Source organism: Cololabis saira, chromosome 3, assembly GCF_033807715.1.
Source record: "Cololabis saira isolate AMF1-May2022 chromosome 3, fColSai1.1, whole genome shotgun sequence".
Taxonomy (NCBI): domain Eukaryota; kingdom Metazoa; phylum Chordata; class Actinopteri; order Beloniformes; family Belonidae; genus Cololabis; species Cololabis saira.
Window position 1 is genome coordinate 38,554,767 of NC_084589.1, and position 20,011 is coordinate 38,574,777.

At 43.0% G+C, this 20,011-nt stretch overlaps 1 protein-coding gene across 1 annotated transcript; it reads right to left on the bottom strand.

Moving 5' to 3' along the window:
• Positions 1–795: 795 nt before the first annotated feature.
• Positions 796–18,988, bottom strand: notchl (notch receptor, like). The gene is made up of 11 exons (XM_061717465.1): positions 18,660–18,988; positions 16,123–16,267; positions 14,077–14,409; positions 10,961–11,166; positions 9,776–10,109; positions 8,252–8,427; positions 7,245–7,306; positions 6,973–7,096; positions 5,273–5,370; positions 4,647–4,978; positions 796–2,131 (listed from the first exon to the last, which is right to left on the bottom strand). Exons 1-11 carry the CDS (start codon positions 18,727–18,729, stop codon positions 1,618–1,620), a joined length of 2,394 nt encoding a protein of 797 aa, XP_061573449.1. The 5' UTR covers positions 18,730–18,988; the 3' UTR covers positions 796–1,617.
• Positions 18,989–20,011: the final 1,023 nt, after the last annotated feature.

Here is a 20,011-nt window from a genome sequence, read left to right on the forward strand (position 1 = left end):
CGCTAAACACCCCTTCTTCCTGGTCCTGGTTTGAGCTTTTAACTGCTTTAACAGATTTAACTGAGAATAAGAAACATTGTTACGACTTTCAAGCCGAAGAAAGAAGGCGTCAGGTCAGTTTTGTGCTGAGAGCAAAGGTGCTTTCACTTCCCAATCGTTTAGTTACATCAACTCAAACACAACAGAGAAGTCTGCAAGTTTCACCTCATCTCAGTGGATGTGGGTCATCTGTTCAGCTAAGCATCAACTTTAACAGCCAGTAAAGTCAGAAATGCTCCGTCTGTCCCACAAACGCAGTACGTTTCATTTTTCTTTTTGCATGAAGGAGATAACCAGTTGTAAATGTGACGAATGTCAGGGAAAACATGCTTTCCCACAAAGCTGCGTTTGTTTTTCTGTGCTTCAGACGTGTAACAACTTTACATTTATTAAAGTCAAACAATGAAAAGTGTAATTTTAAGCAAATGCAACTGATTCAAATATGAGAATAGAGAAAGCCTTTTAAACTGGCAGAATGTGTGTGTTTGTGTGTTAAAATTATAATGTTTTTAAAAACTAAATAATTTCAGGATCATTTGTTCATCAGAGGTTTTATTTACCTTGCTTGCAGCTCTGCAAGGAACCGATCTTTTAAACATTTGTGCTAAACTGGCAGAATGTGTGTGTGTGTGTGTGTGTGTGTGTGTGTGTGTGTGTGTGTGTGTGTGTGTGTGTGTGTGTGTGTGTGTGTTAAAATTATAATAATGATAATAGGAAAGAAAATGCTTTATCCCTAAAAAAAAAATGAAGAGCCACTAACCTCCTTTCATTTATTGTAAAATTTTACCCCCCTCTCCCTGAAAAAACAAACATTTTTTAAACCGTGTAACAATATTCAACATTGCTATTAATACATTTAAAAACAATGTCTCTCCATGCAAAATGTGTTTATAAAACATGAACAATTCCCGGTCAAAAACCTGTTGCTCAGCAGCAGCAATGGCTCCTCTATGATCATCACTGATGTCTTTCTGCTAGAGCATTGTGTTTACTCCACAACAGTAAACGGAAAGAACATCTTGGATTAGTTTTTATAAACAAACTCATTTCAGGATAATTTATTCATCCGAGGTTTTATTTACTACAAATGAAGCTCTGCTGGAACCAGATCTTTTAACATTTTGTCATAGTACATAAAACTTTACAGCTGAAAGAATGTAGACTCTCTCATCACACGACTGTAGATTGCATAACGGCATAATAGTAAACACTTAGACTATAATATAAATAAAATACAAAACAAAATCCCCTCAAAAAGTAGGAAAGTTCAGTTTACTGTGAAGAAGTCCCACTGTGGAAATAACCCAAGCTGTGGGCATGCAAGATGTGAGGCTGGATGCTGCCGAGGTGAAGAAAAATGTACAAAAATATAAACCCCTTCATAGGACTGAAAATGGAGATGGAGAAGCAGGGAAGCAAGAAACATGTCACCAAAAAGAGGAAATCTGTCAGGTGGAAGCAGAAACTAATGAGCCTCCAGTCCAGTCTCATGTATCTTCTTTGTGAGTCCTCTTCTTCGTTCCTGACGTGTCTGGGTGAAGGAGAGGCCACAGGAATCCTGCCACCTGTGTCTCTTCCCTACAAGGCTGTTTGCGTGGTGTTGGCGGCGCTGTGAGGCCTCTCGCTCCTGGACTTCTGCTCGGCGTTGGCCGAGCTCGCCGCTGCCTGTTCTGCTCTGCTGGGGTTGCCGTTGACGACCGGCTGCCGGTCAGGTGGGGCGATGGCGGTGGCGGCTGCGGGGGGCGACACGGCCGCCCGTTCAGGGGGCTCCATGGCTGTTCTGTCCGTTACGATGAGATAGTTGGGCTCCGGCTGGTGTCCGCTGGCTCGGCGCTGCAAAGCATGCTGGGTGCAGGAAAAGGAGCGCTGTCTCGGGGCGGGCTGGGGCGACAGGAAGTGAGGCGTGGTGGCCCTGGGGGCCTCGTGGTGCCGGTCGCGGTCCTCGTCCTCCGAGGTCACCTCTTGTAAGGTGCTGATGGGCCGAGGAGAGCGGCCCATGATCCTCGGAGGGACGAGCGCCGTTGCCGATTGGTGGAGCTGCGGGCGCCAGTTCTGCGGGGCGGGGTACTGCACCCGGCCCATCGACCAATCACTGCAAAAACAATCACACAAGCAAACTTTAAACTACTACGCTCCACAAAGCTGCAGCCAGAAACTGAAAAAGAGACTAAATTAATCTGACCCTGAACATAAAACTTGAGTCTTCGACCTTTGAGAAGAAAAAAACAACTGGACGATACTAAGTACCGCCATGATTCATTGGCTCCTAGATCAACTTCCGGTATGGAGGGAATGGGCATGACGTCACAGATGCAACTTCACAGCAGGTTACGCCCACTGAGTGGCAGAAAGACTGAGTGGCAGAAAGACTGAGTGGCAGCGTAAACTGTCAGTTTGAGCAACTGGAAAACATCTAAAATGGGAAAGAGCTGTTGTGCGATCGACTGTACTCATAGATTTAGCAAGAAATCGGAGTTATCGTTTTACAGACTGCTGAAAAATAAGCTTAAGAGAGACAAATGGATCGCTGCAATTCGCAGAAACAACTGGATTCCAGACACCGAAACGTGGATTGGCGGTTCCCATTTTGTATCAGGTAATGTTGGATTTTTGGGTAGCTAACGTTAAACGGTCAAATCATAAAGTTCGGTGTCCTCATCACTTTAATTTATACAACAAATCCTGCCTTGAAGTCGGACCAAGCATCAAGACTTTTGTATGCCTTCAAGCTTTGCTTCGTGTATTTCCCCCGCGTAGAAATTAAGTTCATATAAATATCAGGAAACTGGATTCGTGGCCAAATATTAATGTCCATGGACCACTGGTTCTTGGGGTAACTGTACGGGTCACTGTCAAGTCCAACTGCCTTTAATTTAAGCCCATAATTGGCTGTTATCCCGTCTTCTTCACTAGTTGCAGCAATTTTTGCTGATGTTTTGCCACTCAGTGTGAGTAAGGGGGCGGGTCCAGTGGGGGAGTGACGTCGATGCAGACCCTCTATACCGAGGAGCTCATGAGCAACTCAAGGGCTGCTAGGTGTCCGATGTATTTTCTTCTTGCCAAACACGGCAATGGACCCCAAAGCCCAACAGTTCCCCTTTGGTCAAACCTCAGTTAGGATTTCATGTGTTTTTTACAGAATATCCCTTCAGGGGTTAATAAAGTGTCATTGAATTGAATTAAAAATTTAGACGGTAAATGCGTTCTTCCAAACCAGCCTTTTTCTAATTATGCCGTCGTGGACTTTAACGTATAATATACCTGGCAAGGCCTGCGGGGTGTTTCTCTGAACTAGTGTTGTTTCTGTCATCCTGTTTCAATTTTAGTTTTAGTCTAGTCTTTGAGTAACACTATCATTTTAGTTTTTATTAGTTTTAGTCCCGTTCATTCTCCTTTTAGTCGTTTCAAGTTTCAGTCGACTAAAAGTCTGAGCATTTTAGTCAGAATTGTCCAGGACCGGGCCGCTCGGTGGCGCAGTGGGTTAAGCAGCGGCTCATATACTGAGGCTACAGTCCTCGTGCAGCGGTCGCAGGTTCGAATCCCGGCCTGCGCACCTTTGCTGCGTGTCATCCCCGATCTCTCTCTCTGCCCCTTTCATATCTGCAGCTTGAATAAAGGGCCACTAGAGCCCAAAAAAATCTTTAAAAAAAAAAAAAGAATTGTCCAGGACCATTTTAGTCTAGTTTTAGTCAAAGATTGTATTTAGCCAAACCCATTTTACAATTCAAACAAGGTTATCTTATTATTATATTATTGTTACCTTATAGACTCAAGAATACATTCATTCCAGATACAGAAGACGCTCTAATTTGAATTCACAACATATTTATTTCCTCGCATTTCTCCCAGTCTTTTTCTTTTTCGACGACACATTGGGTTTTCTTTTCCACGTCTATGTAGGATAGTGTATCCAAAGATGGTTTCTTCTTCTCCTCTCAGCCCCAGAGAAGATCCCTGTGTTTTTTCTATATAACTTTGTTTTTAATTGACGTGAACCTAAAGCTCTGCGTTAACGGCATCAGCCTCTAACTCTGCAGCTGCATCTTCTGGATCTGATTCCCCGCTGCAGCGACTGGGATTGAGGACGAGACGTCACCCAGCAACTCGTTTTCCTCAGGTGATAAAGGTTCGTTGACGACGATATTTAGTCATAATTTTCGTTAACAAAAGCAACTTTACTCTGAACATATTTTGATTGGACGTTGAGGTATATTTGCCGGGACGTCTACGCCTGGGAAGACTGGCAACTGTCTTGAATGTTTGAACATCTGTAAAGTCTCGTTGCAGAACCCTGAAATAGTTTGGGAATCGTTTCATTGGCCCTCCGACTCTGATGTGGACCAGATGTCTGAGTTCTTGGATGATCTCGTTCCTTCTTGGCATTGTGTTCGAACAAAGCTGAACTCTCCTCGCAGCAAACCTTTTCTAAGGTTATGCAGAGCTGCTAGTTATCAGCTCATCAAGCACTTACTTTTGGAAGCAGATGGGGATACTTAGTATTGCCCACGTCTTTATTTTTGTTTCAGTTATATGGTGTTGTTTTCAGAGCTTTCCCAAAAACGAATACTAACACTAATAGTGCTTTCATGATATTTCTGAAGCCTTACTTTTGTGGTGGGGGGGTCATATCTCGATGGCCGACGATGCCGGAGAAGGAGGCGCTTCGTCCGGGCAGGCCTTGCGATCCCACCCACGGCGCGTACATCATCACGCGCTCGTCCCACATCATGTCGCTGGCCGGGTCCACAGGGACCGGCCCCCGCTGGATCTGGTGGGCCAGGAGCAGCTCCAGCACCTGGTGGTGCATGGCCTCCCGCGCCACGTCGATGGGCCGGCGCCCCCGCCGGTCGTGCAGCTCCAGGTTGGCACCGTGGAGAAGCAGGAGCCTGGCGGTGTCATAGCAACCGTGGAGGGCAGAGAGGAAGAGCGCCGTCTCGCCCTGATGGAGAGATAACTAGTGAGACGACATTTCTACAACCCAAAAAGAATGTCAATAAAATAGTTTAAAAATCTCATAGCACGAGTTTAAAAATCAAATCAATCGTAGAACATTAATATTTTATCCTCTAAAGGATATAATATCACCAGAAAATGTCAGTTTGCATCTTTGCTGCTCGTTAAATATATACAGTATGTGTATGTGTGTGCTTATATATATATATAATTTTTTAATTTTAAATGTTAATGGTTCCTGAATCAGTCCTCAAAGTGTTCACCGGCGAGGACGAAGTACCTTGTTGTCCTGCAGGTCCACAGCGGCTCCGTAGCGGATCAAGGTCCTGGCGAGGGAGTGGTGGTTTACTGAGCATGCCCAGTGCAGGGCGGATCTCCCTGAGAGAGACAGTGTGAGCGGAGGGGAGGTGAGGGGGAAGAAGGGAGGGAGGAGGTCAGCCAGTGAACAACCATTACACAACAGAGTCCAGCCCGGACGGTGAGGAGCGGAGAGAGGAAAGGAGGGATGATGGGACCCGAGGACAGAGAAGAGTCGGGCTGCAGCGTAAAGAGAGGAGAGGGATGGGCAGCAAAGCTAATATATCGACCTGAGTACATTAACTTTGTTCTGAGTCAGAGGAGGAGAGCAGGGGAGCTGGAGAAGGAAAGGAAGGGAGAGAAGGGATACAAACAGAGGGTGTGAGAGAGATGGGTAAGTTACAGGTCTGAGAAAATGAGGCAAACATTACTTTCTTCAGACTAAAAGTCCTGTGAGAAGAAAATACACCTGCTTTCAGGTCTCGTACTTTATGCAAAAATAATCTGATTTCATCATTAAATCAAAGTCATACATGAACGCTGGTGGATGTGGCTTGGGTTTGTTTTGAAACTGCCTCTAGGGGCAAATTAGGACGTAAATGATGCAGAACCAGGTCCGAGCTCCAGTCCCTGCTCCTGCATGAGATACTAACGTGCCCGGGCTTGATTTTCACCAAACACCTTCACATCTTTTATTGTCTGTGCCAAGGACACTTGTGGTTTGTTTGGCTGCAACCTTTCAAACTCTAGCTTTTCTGCATTTTGAGGAACTCTTCTCCTGGCCGCCATGTTTAACGGCTCAGGTAATGTGCTTTATTTCCAACTATAACCTTTAATCTGTTAATGGAGAGTATTGGTTTTTGTTCAATCATGTTTGGGGAGTGGATAAAGGGAGGGTAAGTAATTTGGTACAGTCTTGATAATCTCAATGATCAATAACATTATGCTCTCCATTGATTTGATCACAGTGCATCACTTTGCTCAGCGTGCTGTATTTGGAGCAGCTAAGAGCTTTGTGAGACGTGTGATTCATAACTCTGAACATTTCTTGAAGGAGACCTACTAGCAGTGTGCAGGATTTTCAGCACGCAACAAAGCATATACTTTTTAATTTGCTAATTCTTTTTGTCCAACAAGAAATATTTAGGTTTTTTAATTACCTGACATGTTTCGGCGATTCCTATCGCCTTCATCAGAGTCACAAGATGTTTTTAACATCAGCTGATAAATGTCGGGTCACACACACCATCTTGTGACTCCGATGAAGGCGAAAGGAATCGCCGAAACATGCAAGGTAATTAAAAAAACGAAATATTCTTGTCTGACTAAAATAATTAGCAAATTAAATTGTAAATCAATACAAAAAATGTACTTTATTAAATTGAAGCATATACTTTTTTCCTTACTCCACCCTGCAAGGACTTTAAAAGCTAAATTCATACATAAAGTATTTAAACCAAATTATTCTGATGACTTTAGTACGATTTGCAGGGAAAGGTTTCGATTTCACCGTAAACTGCAAAGGTGCCAAGAAATGGTGCTCATCGTCCCTTCAGTTTAATTGATTTAAATGTCCTTTATCACCAAAAATGACCTTGAAACAACTCTGACGGAGGTCTGGGGTCTGAGTCGGGTGATGCGTGTACCAAAGTGACAGCAGGAAATAGTACAAGTAGGCGTTACCAGTATGATCTGTGTTGTTGACTGGGACTCCGGCCTGCAGCAGCTCCAGGACCACTCGGTCCAGTCCGCTGCGCACGGCTCGGATCAGGACCACGGAGCCGTCCGGACCGCACCACTCCGCAGACTGCAGACACATGCATCAAATAGTGTTACACACTCTACCCCTTTGGTCAAAGGTATTCAATAATAATAATAATAATAATAATAATAATAATAATAATAATAATAATAAAACCAAAGTTAATGAACACTGTCAAAAACAAAGGACAGACCTGCTGAGGAGGGCTGAGCAGAGGAGGAGGCATGGCGTTCCTCTCCCATCCTCTAGGTGGAGCTGAAGACGGAAAAAAAGGACCATTCAGAACAATACATGTACAAAAAGATAAATATACCGCATTCCTTAATTATTGGCAGATAATAATGTCAGCTGTTTAAAAATTCGAGAACTCAAGCAATGAGAAGACTGGAAAGGAAATGACACTCTGTCATGTCTTCAGTTTTAAATGTTAGGAAAAAACGTTATTCAGTGCCAATAATAATAATAAGAGGTTATTATTATATGTATTGTAATAATCTGTACTGTGTGTATGTACTGGTATATTTGCATCTAAACATGTGAATCTACAACTGGTATTTTGATGTGTGTTCTTTTGGGAGAAGTTCTCGATAAGCCTTCTGGCTTCCAACTTCTCCTGCACAATATTAACATGTATGTATCTTTTTGTTTTTAACTTGTATGTGCGAATAAATAAAACAAAAAACAAAAAACAAAGTGCCAGGACTGCATCCTACCCACTGTCCTCTCACAAAAATGAGAAATGCACAACGTATTCCCATATGTTACAGGAATATGGATTTTATCAACATGTTTTTCTTTTTACAGATAAAAAAGCCTCTCCCCTCCCACTCGTCGCGGTTTAGATAATTGAATGAGATTGCCCTATTTTAAGTTTGTATTTGACACCTTTCCTCTCTTGTGGGGTAATCCCACAGTGTTCCCAGGCCGGATGAGAGATATGATCTTTTCAGAGTGTCCCGAGTCTCCCTCGGGGAGTCCTCCGAGTTGGACATGCCCAAACAGGGAGCATCATCCTCACTAAGATGCTTGAACCATCTCATCTGAGCTGGTGTTAGAACCACGTCTTGTGGGGCATCACCCCGCATGTTAGGGCCTGACTAGGCTGCTTAAAGAACTTCTACACTTTTAAATCCTCTCTAATAGAATAGATAATGATAAATTTAACAGTCGAGTAGGCAAGTAAGGATGATGCACACTCACGTTGCATTGCCCTGCGGGGGTGAGAGGCTCCAGGCCGAAAGTTCCTCTGCTCGGGGCTCCGGTGGTCACAGATGGAGGCGTCTTCCTGTCGCCTGGAGCACCTCACATCTTCCATTGAACTCTGGGTGAAATCTGTGTCACTTCCTACATCCTGGTTGAGATCCCGCTTGAGAGGCCTGAAAGCCAAAGTGTGGTTTAGATATAACACAGATCTGAACTGTTCATGAGTTTTGGGTGGGGGTTATTTGCCTTATAGTCAAAGCAAACACAAAAAGAAGAACAGTGTTGCTAAATCAGGCTCTTTTTCTCCCAAATATGTAAGCTGGCAGACGTTTCTGAGCAAAGGGAAATAATTCCCAGGAGGAGAGTGAGCTCTCCTCTTTTATTTATTTATTTATTTTCTTTTTTGGTCCCATTTTGCCTCAAGCACACACTAGCACAAAGAGGAAGTGAAGAAAGGAATGCGTGCAACAAATTGAGTTGGAGATGTTTTGACTAGATCCTAGAGTCTTACCAAGTAAACCTTGTATTTCCAGGTAAAGCACAGTCTACCTGCTATCCTCCGATACCAAACATTGATGTGTTGGGGGCCATGTCACTGAAATGTTCATCAAATCTAACTGGAACTAACTTTTCTTTGCCGAGGCGGGTTCAGCTGTTTGGCTGGAGCCCGTGGACAAAGATCCCGCCAGTACAAGCCTTCGCCGCTGGCCTGACTCCAGGGTGGAGCCGTGGCTAAATAAGCCAGCAGTCTTATTTCTTTCTTTCATCGATGCTAAGAAGAAGAGAAAAGGTCTCTGATTTCTAGGGGAAAGCGTCTCTGGACACTGCTGGACAGACATGCAACCCAATCGGAAAAGCAAGGGACATAGGCAGAGCGACAACCAGACAACAACATGAACATTGTTGGTTTTGCAGTAAAAACCTGTTAAACTAAGGTCTTATTTGCAGTTTTGCAGGTATCTTGATTGTTTTGATGGTGCTGTACGAGTCATCACATAAACTCCGACCCCGCCCGGTTGGTTGTACGTTGTAAGTCCTTTTGGATAAAAGCATCTGCTAAATGTAATTCGATGCAAAGGCGGAGTGTGTGTGTGTGTTCGGTACCAGTGGAAATGGCCGTGAATGACCCATTTCACAAGAAAGAAGTAATGAAATTTAAAAATTCTCTCCTCAAAAGAAAAGTAATATTTACCACATTCAGATCTAAAACTATTACCATTGTGTTTGTTTTGCTTTCTTTTAAAAATGGAGGGTTTTATGTCAAACTTCTCTAAAACCTCTTATTTCTCAGCCTCTGAAGAAACAAAAGAAAGGAGGTTGAGTTACACCCCTCACAGTGAACCTGCTTTCACTTTTGTAAAAGTTGCAATGGCATAAAAGCAACGAAAATGAATGGTAAAAATGTAAATCAGGTGTTTTTTAGGTCAGAAATTAATTGGGAAAATAAGAAAGTGTGACGAAAAAACAAGACAGGACAATGACATCATTTCTGCAGGAGACAACAACATCCTCTCCACTCACCGCATTCGAATAGCATCCTCCCCAAGTGGTTCCCTCCTTCTCTTCTTCTCTGCCTCCTTTGCCTTTTTCTTCTTCTTCAGGCTCGTCTTGTCTTTGTCTCTGCTGGGGCGGAGGCGCTGCTCCTGGCGCGCCGTGTGCTGCATCCAGCTCCGGGCCTTGCCGTCATCGTCCTCAGTGATTTTAGAGCGGCGTCGCACCCTGACGCTGCTGTCTCTCTCCGCTCGCCGCTGCCTCACCCTCCTCATCACCAGAAACACCGCCAGGGGCAGGACGAGCAGCAGGCCGATCGCTATGGCAACCACAGCCCAAAGCCACGCAGGAGTCGGCTCTTTCACTGAAACAAGGAAAAGATTTGTATAATTTGCAAATAAAAGTGACATTAGTAACTCCATTCAAATCATATCCACGACTCTGTGAGAGTACTTAGGCCTTTTGCGGGAGAACCACTCCCCTGAGCATTAAATAAGCCCTGAAGAGTAATTTAAACACATTTTAAAGTGTATGCAAGTCATTCCTGTAAAACCTAGAGACACAAATATCATGAAGTAACCCTCGGGTTCTATAAAAGCAGATAAAAAGTGCTATTTTGTTTTTTTTTATTCTTTATTTAGGTATGGCAGTACATATCACAAAGTAAAAGCAGTAATGTTCTTATCCGCCATCCAGTTTTTTCATTTTAAGTAAACATATTAAGAGATAAGAAAAATAAAAAAGAAAGAAAAAACAAAAACTACAAAGAACTATAAACATAAAACCTCCATACAGAAGAAAAATAACATGATTCTCAGTTGGGTGGAGAGGGTGGAGAATGAGATAATAATAAGGATAATGATATGATAGTATTAGTGTCTGTCTTCAGATCATTCAAGAATGTGAGGGGAAGGAGGAGAAAAACGAAACAAGTTTTATCTATTCAATACCTCCACAAATTCTGGGTGCAAAGGCTTCACATATACAACCCATTTCGTCCACAATTTTACAAACAAATCTTTCTGGAGATGGAGGCAAAATGTAAATGCTATTTTGATTAGAAACTTTAGCACATTTTGAGAGATTAAATGTGTTAGCTGATCTGTGAATCTGCAGCAGGTTTAAAAAACTGGAAATGCAAAGCGTTTTGTTTGGATCAAATTCAAAAGGTCCGGGTGCGTATGTGTGTGGGAGAGAGGGGAAATGGGATCCTACCTTCCACTTCCTCCTCTCTGCTTCCTATTTCCTCTTGAACACCTCGAATATTGATGATGGCCTTCAGCTCCGGCAGGGCGGGGAACGTGTGCGGCTTCAGCAGCGTCACGGCGCGTAAGAGGCTGGCGGCCTCGGTCGCGCAGGGGAAGCAGGTAGCGGGCGAGCGGGAGCACGGCCTGTTGTCCACTTGGAGGAACAAGAGGGAGCTGAGGAAGAGAAAAAGGAGATGTAGCGAAAGAAGAAAGTCATTTGAGACCTGTCTCAGTTCAACGTATATTATTTGGACTGGCTGGAGATCCACAAAGCTCTGTCCTTGGCCCCCTTTTATTTTGTTTTTAAACAACTTAAGATTCCTTTTTAATATCTGGATTTACTACTCCTGTTGCATTTAACTTTTAAGAGAGAATCATCACGAGTTAGTCAGACTAGCTTTCTTGACTTAAAGGCAGGGTAAGTGAGTCTCGATGACTCTAAATAGATCCTCACCATTCACTAGCTGCCAAAGTTGGGAGTAAACTGTATAAACAAACAAAAAAATACTTCATATACAGCTATTGCTCCGTAAACTGAAAGCAGACCTGCCTCCCAGCCAATCACTGACAGAGGGAAGGTTAATGCTAATGCTCGTGCATGAGAGGCTTGGGAGAGTTCATGATGGAGGTGCTCTAGTTCAAATATCAGCATTAGTGACATCATCCAGGAATCGCTTACCATGCCTTTAAATGGAGATCACCAAGGTTCTGCCATCGGCCCTTTTGTATTCTATATTTACTGTAGTAAGATGTTAAACTGGCCTCCGGAAGGAGAATCCCCCTTTTGATCCAGGTCCCGCTCAAGGTTTTTTCCCTCCTAAAAGGGAGTTTTTCTTGCCACTGTTTGGCTTAATGTAATTTTATGTAATAATTACTCTGGGTCATGTTCATGATCTCTGGAAAACGCCTAGAGACAACAGCTCTTCTACTCTCTGTTGCACTTTACAAACAATCTTCCTGTCCTCTGACAGTAACAGGCAGTGTTGGGTGTAACGCGTTACAAAGTAACACGTTGCTGTAACAAGATTACATTCGCCAGTAACGCAGTAATGTCATGCGTTACACTTGTAATTTGGGTAATCCCGTTATAGTTACTCTAAAACAAAAAAAAATAAGTTACTTTAGTTACTTTAAGCTTTTCAGCTACATGTAGAATGGGAGAACAGATAATGAAATCAAACTTGCCTTTCATGCGTCTTCACGCGTTGCGCAACACTTGTCTGACTTAAGGCTGATTTATGGTTCCGCGTTAAATCGACGCAGAGCCTACGGCGTAGGGTACGCTGTGACGCACAACGTGCGATGCGCATTGCTGCGTAACTTACGCCATAAGTTCTGCGTTGGTGTAACGCAGAACCATAAATCAGCCTTAAACGTGATCTTACAGGATTTTACGGGATTTTACGGGACTTCTGGTGCTGATCTGGGAACTGCAGTAATAAGGTTCCAACTACAGGACTGTCTCAGAAAATTAGAATATTGTGATAAAGTTCTTTATTTTCTGTAATGCAATTAAAAAAACAAAAATGTCATACATTCTGGATTCATTACAAATCAACTGAAATATTGCAAGCCTTTTATTATTTTAATATTGCTGATTATGGCTTACAGTTTAAGATTAAGATTCCCAGAATATTCAAATTTTTTGAGATAGGATATTTGAGTTTTCTTAAGCTGTAAACCATGATCAGCAATATTAAAATAATAAAAGGCTTGCAATATTTCAGTTGATTTGTAATGAATCCAGAATGTATGACATTTTAGTTTTTGTAATTGCATTACAGAAAATCACAATATTCTAATTTTCTGAGACAGTCCTGTATATGTTGTTCATTGGCAATCGAGATATGGTGCAGCTCAGGTGATATTGCGGAGTAATCCAAAAGTAATGTAACTAGTAATGTAACGAGTTACTTTCAGCAACCAGTAACTAAGTAGTGTAAGGGATTACTTTTTTTAAAAGTAACTAGTAATATGTAATGGATTACTTTTTTGAGTAACTACCCCAACACTGGTAACAGGACACATTTAAATATAACACTGCTACAAGTGTTACGCTTGTGTAACCCCCCTGGGTTACTGAACTTATTGTTGTGGAATGGTGCAGTTCCCTGGCCGACCAGAGGGTGGCGCGTCCGCTACGAGTACACAGTCAGCCTGTGTTCACTCTCTTTTCGGCAGAAGTCATTGCCAAGAGCACACAGCTTACCAACTGAGAACTCCCGGTAACGAATAAACACTCCTCACACCAGAAATTCACCATAATTCGCCTGGTACAGACTGTTAACATATTATTCGTTCGTCAGGGTGTTACATTGTGTGAGGATTCAGCTGGAATGGAGAGCCTCTGTTAGCGGGCCTTAGCTCCGGTAAGACATGCTAATGCGCCATCTTGGCTATCAGGACTCCTTGTGATTGTGTTACTCTTGATCCATGAATAAAAACCAATTGGAGCTGTGATGCTGTCGCCGAGAGTACGAGAGACTACACAGATACAGATCATTTTAGTTGTGATGAATGAGTGTAAAAAGATCGATAATTACGTTAGCATCGAGCTGCTCGCGCTAGTCGTGAGCTAATAGCATTAGCCGCGAGCTAACTGTGCCAACATTATTTCAAAAGCATCATAACTTCAAAAAAGTATAGGAATGATCATAATAAAAAAAAAAGAAGAATCTGTGGCACATCACACATTTGCTTTAAAGCAGCACTATGTAACTTTTCCACCTTAATATAATATTTCCAGAGTCATTGTGATGGTACATCAACTTACAACAGGTTTAATGAACCTCTGTCATGGTCTGAGGGGTCTGTATCGCCTTCACTGGCACTATGTAACTTGGAGGTGGATGGTAGGAACCCTTCCACACTACTGGTAAAGCACTACCGCTTTTGTCCAAAGGAGCCGCCAAACTTAACAAAAGCTGAAAGTTACATTGTGCTGCTTTAAAGATACCCTGATATCTGCCCAGCCAGGTATTGCTTGCAATATATGATTTAAAAGAAAGTATGACGTGTAATTATATGAAAACAATTATTGGTGCTCCTATTGATCGTGTGTAAGGCCCCGTACTTCCTACCCACCCATCAGACTCAGCCGGGGACGCGCGCGTCAGCATCTCCTCCAGCTCCTCCGGGTCGATGTCCAGCAGGTTCTTGCTGGCGGCCAGCGGCGCCGAACCCCGCAGCTTGAGCGGCGACTGCAGCAGTGCGCTGAGGCTCCAGAGCTGCCGCCGGACGGCCACGCTGTCGTTCAGCCTCGGGACTCTGGTGTGCAGCAGCAGGGTTCCCCGGGCCCACTGGGGGGGCAGGTGGCGGAAGCAGTCGCTGCCGTCCCAGCCGCAGGCCGCGTTGTTGCAGCCCTGGTCGCAACGGCCGCTCGCGTAGTACGCGCGGCAGTAGTCGGTGTGGCCCGGACTGGCACGCAATGATGGGGGGACAATGAGAAGAACAAGATTAATCAGGGCTTTTCACTTTGTTTTTGTGATTTGTAGCTTTATTACGGAAGAGTATTATTAGGGCCATGCAGGATAAAAATAAAAATAATATTTTAAAGGGGGAAGATTTTTTTTTCATTATGCACTTCGAGAAAAAAGTCGAAATGTCGAGAACAAAGTCGAAATTCTGAGAATAATGCTGAAGTACAATTTCGAGGAAAAAGTCGAAATGTTGAGAAAAAAAGTCAAAATTTCGTGAATAACGTTGAAATTTCGACTTTATTCTCGAAATTTCGACTTTATTCTTTAAATTGTATTTCAACATTAATCTCGACATTTCGACTTTTTTCTCGAAATTGTATTTCTTTTAGAAATTTTTATTGGTTATTAGGGGTGTAACGATACACTAATCTCACGATACGGTACGATACACGATATTGAGGTCATGATAACGATACGATATTTTAGCAGTTTTTTTTTAACAACCTTGAATAAGGAACATATGACTGGAAAAAATTGTCTTTTATTTGAAAGACACAAAACAATGCTGTGCGTTTGCCCTATTGTTACAGTTTGTAATGCTTTATAGCTGTTTAAGTTTTAAAGAGAAAGCCAGGCCAACCATTTTCCACGAACTGAACTAAAAGTAAATGTCAGGTTTGCATTATGCATCTTCAGTTTCATACAAGTAAAAATATTTTGCCACAAACTGAATAGTTTCTCTAATGTATGACTTGACTTTTTCTTTTCCAGAAATTTAACAACTAAAATTAAATAAATAAATAAAAGTAAATAAATAAACTATGAAAAGTCTCAAACTCAAAATGCAACATGACTGTTATTTAGCTTCTGCCAGAGCTAAGAGCTTCAGCCACATGCTCTCAGCCTGAGGCCGTAAGCTTAACCCCGTTATCGTTTCATCCCGCTCCCACCTTTGGGGACGACATAATCTTTACATCATAAAAAAGATTGATTCATGCTCACCTTATAAGTAAAAGTTCGAAGCTCAAAACCCCCCCAAAAGTCCCGTGATCGGGACGCAAAACGGTACTATTTTCTTCTGAGCGTAGTAAGATTTTCGTCCGCGGGTCGAGGCGCGGTCGTCACGTGATCCCGCTGCACCAATAGGATGCGCGTTACTAGTAAACACAATATATTAATATTAATAACCCAATATCGCTACAGTTTGTCACCTCCATGACATGTATCGTGACGTTTTTGTATCGCGATATTTCGTGGCACGATATATTGTTACACCCCTATTGGTTATATATTAAGCAATCTACATACGTTCACAGCGTTACAGGTTATAGAGAATAAAGAATACAAGCAGGGTCACCATGGTTTACAGAATAACGGAAAGTAACGATTACAAGTAAGACACAACGAAGAGGGAGCACGTCTGGTCCGAAGAGCAGCTAATGTAGCTTCCAACATGGCGGCTCCGCCAAGTGATGACGTCAAGACGACCAAGCCCTATTTAATACTCTTCCGTACTTTATTATATGTACACACATTCAGTAGGGAAAATAGAAATAAAAAAACACAAGTAAAAGCCAGATAAGAGCATTATACAAACTTTAATCACCACAGCTATTTTATTGATAAAATGAACTAGTAAATCTCCATATAAAGCATAGTTAACCCATATAATGTTTGAGGTTTTGCAATGGAAGTGATAAATGTGCTTTACTTGCAGTGGACCCTCTCCTTCAGGCAGTCGAAGCCGTCTCGGAGACACTTGGACTCCAGGCACTCCTTGTCACATGACCCGTCTCCAAACTTGTCCTTGCACTTTCGGTTCCCTGGACACTGTTGCCATGGATCTCCAGGCACCGCTGTGATGGTCAGTGCAGATAAAAAACAAAAAACACAAATAAACACTCCTATTACGCGCCTGTAGGTGCAAATGCTGCCAGTAGGGGGCGCAGGTGGAGAGGAAGAGTCACGTGAAGAAGAAAGTACTCCTGAAATCAATGCTAAAAGGCTGAAATAAAAAATATATAACATTTTTAAATAATTTAAAAAAGTTATTTTAATTTTAAATTATTTAAATTATTTATTTTTAAGGGTAACTTAGCCAAAAAGCAAAACAATGTGAAAAATACTGATATCCGGACAACCAATCAATCAGTTTATCAAATGAACTCGATTAATTTACTTGGTTAACTTAATTAATTGATCATCAGCAATTAATCAGCTGGTCCTGATTATTAAGATTTGTGTTAACACAATGTCAAAGAGGAAAGACATCAGCAATGATCTTAGAGAAGTGATATATATATACGGTTATATATATTTTTTAATGATTTGTTGTCAATTACTGACTCTGGATTAAGATGGAACGAGCTGCCACTGAACCTACGCCAGACTCCTTCTATGGCCGTTGTTAAATCTCATCTTAAAACTCATTTTTATTCAATAGCATTTAACTTACCATGATTGTTTTATTTCATTTCTGCATTTTTTGTTGTCCTGTTTTGTTTTTGTCCAGCACTTTGGTCAGCTGCTGTTGTTTTTAAAGTACTTTATGAACAAATTTGACTTGACTATATATATATTTACCATTTTATAACAATGTAATTCTGCATGAAAGTATATTTGCGTGGGGAAAACATTCCCCATCAAGTGTCCCATCAAGTTCACCTGAAGGTCAGACTGATGTTCAGAGAAACTGAGTGACATCTCAGACTCTAGAGGCCTCAATTAGCATCATATGTGTTCATGCTCAACACTTTACTGTAGAAGAGTGATTAAGTCTTTTCTCTAGAATACCAACAAGGGGGAGCGGCCTACGCTTGCAGAAGCTGTAAGACTTCTGCGACATGATGAACGTGGAAACGTTTGGCCATGGTGTTTGGAGAAATAAACCAAACGCAGCGTAACAACTGTGATTCCGACTTATTTCACTGTCATGGAATCTCAGAGTCTTAACTGAGTCGACCACGAACTTCTCTGAATACCCAACACTCCAGACGTAAAAGTAAGGCTAGTCTCAAGTCTGGCTCAAAATTGTAACAGGACCGGTTCAGTGGTTCTGCAAGATATGTCAGATTATTTTTCTCATGAAACCTGCCCAAGTTGTTCAGCAACACCTCGACGTTCACCGTCTTTCACCAGCAGAACTAACAAGTACATGAAATCTAAAAACACGGTATTAGTTCAGCACAATCAGCCTGACCTTAACCAGCTTTATCGGAGGACCAGCTCAGCCTCACATTCAATCCCCTCATTGTTTCAGGCCATTAACAGCTATTCATAACAATGCGGGTCAAGCCACGAGAGGTGGGTCCTGATACGTCCCGTTAAAGGGGACAGGAAACGGGCCCGACATAAACAGGAAGTTTCCAAAAAGGAACGAATAGCTAGAGGAAACGGAGTAGGTCGGGAACTTGATGAGGGTCGAAGGTCATCGCTGAGGTAATGAGGAATGGGATGGAGCTGGACAATGGGCTTGGCAGGTGTGTGCGGGGCTATAAAATACAGAGAAAAGTGTTGACAATAGAGATGAAGTCAGACTTTTATGGTGTCGTATGATTCTGTTTCATTCGAGCGCCACGAGGTGTCGCCGGCGCTGAAGTCCTCACATTTCAGAATCAGAATCAGAATCAGAATCATGTTTATTTGGCCAAGTCAGGTCAGACAAGACATGGAATTTGACTCGGTTATAATCGCTCACTGTACAGTAAATAGGTAATAGGCAAATGACAGCTCTTATTAACATATATACAATTTTTACAAAAGTGAAAGGTGCAGCAGTATGAGGTAGACATGGTTATTGAAAGGTGCCTTGTTACAGCATATGATGTGGTGGTTATTATTAATATTATTGCACAGTGACTCTGAGACTCTGTGAGTGATGAGAGTTCATCAGAGCAACAGCTCGGGGGGAGAAACTGTCTCTGTGTCTGGAGGTTTTGGCGTTTAAAGTCCAAAACGATGTAAAGACAGTTATGCTGAAGATTTTGGCTTAATATTTAACAGAACATTAACAATAATGTGTGAAAAAAAGCCCAAATAATTTTCTTTCAACCAGCTAAAACCACAAATAACCCATAAAGGCTTCAAATCTTTAAGAAGTGATTAAAAAAAAAATCTCTTTATAACAATTTTGTTTGTATATTTCTTTTTCACGTTGGTTGACAGAAGTTCCCTCCGTCAAAGCCCAGTTGGGGCTCACTGGGAAAAGGAGCCGTGACCCGTTTCAGCACAAAGTAAGGAGCAACTCACCGTGACCTGTGCAGCTCAGTCCCAGCAGAACCAGCATAACCAGCAGAACCAGCGTCCCGAGGGCCAACATGCTGGGGCGACCGGGTCACCGGCAGCAGGGCCCGTCCTCCCGGTCCAGCTGCCCGCTTCCCCTGGACGACAGACGGCTCGGCTGAGGGGGAGACTCTGCTGAAGTCCCGCTGCTCACAGGGAACCCGGAGCCAAGTCCCCACGTCCCATGGCCACCGGCACCAGCACCGCCGAGCAGGACCACACAGCCCACCGTGTTCGCTCGTGCCTTTTTCTTTCTCTTTTTTCTCTTCAGAGGCCCTGCGGATATCTGGACGACTTCCTGCCACTGTGTGGAGAAGAATAGGAAGGGCGATAACCTCCTGTGCATGTTGGGGCCGTTACCTCACGACGTGCACAAAAGCTGGAGGGGCGTGAGCAGGCAGCGTGGTTTGAATTTGACCGTTAGATGAGCCAGTGTCCAGATCTGAGTATCCTTGAGTCATTCCAGACTCGAGCACCCCTGAAACTTTGACCTTCCATTTTACAGGGATCCAAACTCAGAAACAGCCCAGAGGAGGGTAAAGTGCCTTAAGGAACTACGTCCACTTCCCTTTTAGATACGACTGAACCTCTCTACTCGTGGCGGCAGCTCCTTTTCTATACAAGCACATCCCTGTATCTCTGCATCAAAAGCCCGACCCATTAAGACACATATGTGTCTGATGTGCACCACTTTTAGCACCTATAGCTCAGTTATGGTAGTTATGTGGCCTGGCAGTGATGAGCTGGGCCCAACTTTGGGTTGTGTCAGGAGTTTTACGGGTCAGATGTGATTCACATGTGCTGCCCATTGGGTTAAACTCTCCAGTGACTTCATTAGAACTTTATACTCTGGAAGTTTGAGAACTTCCTTTGTCAGTCTTGTCTCACTTGTCCGGCTGGAACGACCCTCCAGGGTGGAACATCCTTCTGCCGACTTGAGTCTTACTTCACCGACAGCGCGGCTGCAGTCGACCACCCGGGCCACAGATCCTGCTCAGATTCCAGTTCAAGCTCTGCAAGAATAAACAGCTCTATCTTTGTTTTCTTCCCTGACATGGACTCAGAAGCAGTTAGATGCCCATTCTTCATCCTTGAACCTACGGCTTTCACTCTGTCCTCACTTTCTTCTGATGATTTTGCTTCCGGCAGCTTTATATTTCTGGATTTCATCCCGGACGCCCCTTTTTGCTCAAGTGGCATCCTTTTTTCCCCTGTTCTGCAAAACCACGGACATTCATGTGACTAAAGAGTTGCTGTGATGACTCTCAATGCTACAGTAAAAAGTCACAGTCACACCTTTAAGTTTTGAAACATCTAAT

What these genes read in the sequence shown, in the direction of transcription:
- notchl (XM_061717465.1), bottom strand. Translation starts at nt 18,729, where the DNA reads ATGTTGGCCCTCGGGACGCTGGTTCTGCTGGTTATGCTGGTTCTGCTG. An exon ending in TCCCCGGCTGAGTCTGATGG is followed by an intron (nt 11,167 to 14,076) that starts GTGGGTAGGAAG and finishes TCTCTTCCTCAG; the next exon opens with CTCCCTCTTGTTCCTCCAAG. An exon ending in CAACAACACAGATCATACTG is followed by an intron (nt 5,371 to 6,972) that starts GTAACGCCTACT and finishes TGTCTCTCTCAG; the next exon opens with GGAGATCCGCCCTGCACTGG.